This window comes from Pyxicephalus adspersus, chromosome 2, assembly GCF_032062135.1.
Source record: "Pyxicephalus adspersus chromosome 2, UCB_Pads_2.0, whole genome shotgun sequence".
NCBI classification, from domain to species: Eukaryota; Metazoa; Chordata; class Amphibia; order Anura; family Pyxicephalidae; genus Pyxicephalus; species Pyxicephalus adspersus.
In genome coordinates, this window is record NC_092859.1 from 112318408 (window position 1) to 112320946 (window position 2539).

The 2539-nt window shown below is 36.0% G+C and overlaps 1 protein-coding gene across 1 annotated transcript in view; it reads left to right on the forward strand.

Moving 5' to 3' along the window:
• Window positions 1-2001: 2001 nt before the first annotated feature.
• TUBAL3 (tubulin alpha like 3) overlaps window positions 2002-2539 on the forward strand; it is a 5775-nt gene continuing 5237 nt past the window's right edge. The window contains exon 1 of the mRNA XM_072399060.1: window positions 2002-2051. Within this exon, the coding sequence (XP_072255161.1) occupies window positions 2049-2051 (3 nt within the window). The 5' untranslated portion in view covers window positions 2002-2048. The remainder of the gene's footprint in view (window positions 2052-2539) is intronic.

The following is a 2539-nucleotide window of genomic DNA, read 5'->3' on the forward strand; positions in this document are numbered from 1 at the left end:
AAAGAGTCATAGAATGATGCATTTTTATACTTTACTAATCCATTAGGCCACCGATTCATTGCTTGTCAAACTTTGGGCTCCCATGCCTTACTAAAATTTCATGCCATGGGTGTATACCATGCTGTAGTCTCATACATCCAAGTTAAATATTGCAAGCTTTGAAAAATGACATGGAGTGTTAGGTGATATATTGGAAGCCCCACATTGGTTTGCATATAATGATTGAGCATTTTAGGTGCCAAGATTTGTTGGTTTCAGATGTTGCAGGGAAAGCAAGTCTTTTTACAGGAGTAGAGCTCATCTTTGCATGAATAATTTTGCACAGAACCATCCCAGATTCAGCCATAAAGTCAGCTGCATATTATACCCCATATCCTACATCACTGACCTGACACACAGGTATTTGCATGCCTGATAACCCTACACATCTTTGAATAAGGGGTTACTGTAGGATAAAATTTTCAGTTACTATTGCTTTATTAATTGGACAAAATCTGATTTGCCTATATGTGGCAATCACTCAAATTCAAACTGCATTAAAGCAGAGGGAAATATTGAAGGACAATCATGACCCATTTGGTGGAAGTGGATAGGTTATGGCTTACAATATTCTTACCATTTGAATAAAGGTATTTTGGCATTAACATTTAAGCCTAAAACAAAAACTATTTACACTACATTGCACATATACAACTATATAAATATATCAAAGCTGCAAAGTAACATGTAGCACTTTGTGGATTAACTTTAATACAATTAAATCTCAAGCATTATATTTATCCTACATACAGTTTCCAGCTATACACAGAGCACATCTTCCCTGCACCAACACTCACCATCTTTAACTTTTCTCTTCCTACAAACCTGCTGAAAAGAGACCAGACATTACCAGTTACCTAACCCCATCAGCATTTAAACTATCCCAGCTTTGGAAAGTGGGAGGTCTCACATAATTAAAGTGCAATTTACCTGAAATTAAAGCTTGGTAGGATAGATTGCTTTGCACTAAAAGGGTTCATGCACATTGATTGCAATGCACTACCATGTGTCTGTGGTTTTGTGGTGTTACAAATAGTGCATGCACCTGTTTTTCTGTCTTAATTTAAAATAAAGATATAAATTGTTTTAGACATTTTTCCACAGACAAATGATAATAAAAATATGGGTCGGTATGAATTTTTCTTATTTTTGCTTCAGCTTTAATGACCATCCACAACAAATAACTGAATGAGGATTGCCCTGTTTCTGTTTTTATTTTCTGGGCTGAAAATTTGTGCAAAATCACAGAAGTTGTCTTTGGCAACCAACCAGTTTTATATATCTTCAGTAGTGTCATTGCCATGTGTAAACTGCTTTGTTAAAACATAAATCCTTCCAAAATCAGCATTTCCCAGGGACTGTAGTATGAAAATATCTGTGTCACACCAATAAAAATGGCCAGCCTACATTTTTTATTAACAAGGTGAGAAGATCTTGGGAATAAAGCCACTGTCAGAATGATTGGTACATAGGTAGCACTCTTGGGATTCTGCAGTCCTGCAGTTGGTATGTTTTACTCATCTTTGCATGATCCCCTTGGAGCACTTGAAACACAAAATAGAAGGAAAAAAATATTATGCTCAAAATATGCATTAGTATATCGATACACTAGAGAGATTAGGCTGTAAAGTTATTTGGGGATGTGGATTGTATATTATAATATATCTGTACTGAGGGGGATTGTCAGATATACAAATAAGTAAATAAATATATATAAAAAAATATTGAAAGCATTACCCAAAAAAGGTGACAAATTGATGATATGAGCACCTACTAGCCTAATGCTCAATGATTGAACAAAATATGTTTTATATGTAGGTATATTTTTTTTTGTTTTGCCACTGGTAGTAAAGGGGTTAAAGTTTGCACTTCCTCTCCCTCTAATTTTACCTGAGGCTATACTTCCTCTCAGGTGGAAACGCAAGGCTACTTAATAAATGGTGTAGTGCAGGAAGCACCTGGTGTGTGTTCTATAGCTAAGAAATGTGCTCAATTACCAGAAAGAAATCATGGTAAGAGCTTTGTGCTGTACATTGTTCTGTGTAGTAGTGCAATGTGTGTGGGTTTGTCTTTTTGCAGTGAGTTGATTGTTGCCTTGCAGGTAGTTGGAAGCAGCCAGATATTTCAATAGGAGTTTTGAAGTCTAGGAATTCCTTATTCTACACTTACCCACCAAACAACACATCCAGACCAAATTAATGGTGTATACATTTTTTTTTGTAGGCTAATGCTTGGTTCTTGGCTCTGCTCTAGAGCGTGGGTGATGATTTTTCAACTGGATGCAATATAGCAATATTATCTATAAACTCCACTGATTTCCCTGTGGGACGACCACATATTTTTACATTCTGATCCTTGTGTTCTTCACAACTGTCTCTTAGTTAAATAGTGAGGTTAGTGACTGTAATTTTGGGTGTTGAGGAATCTGTGCTCTTGAATTGGTAATGCAGCCTTACAATAAATTGATTCTGTCTCTCCCATTAAGTGTATGCATTCAGTT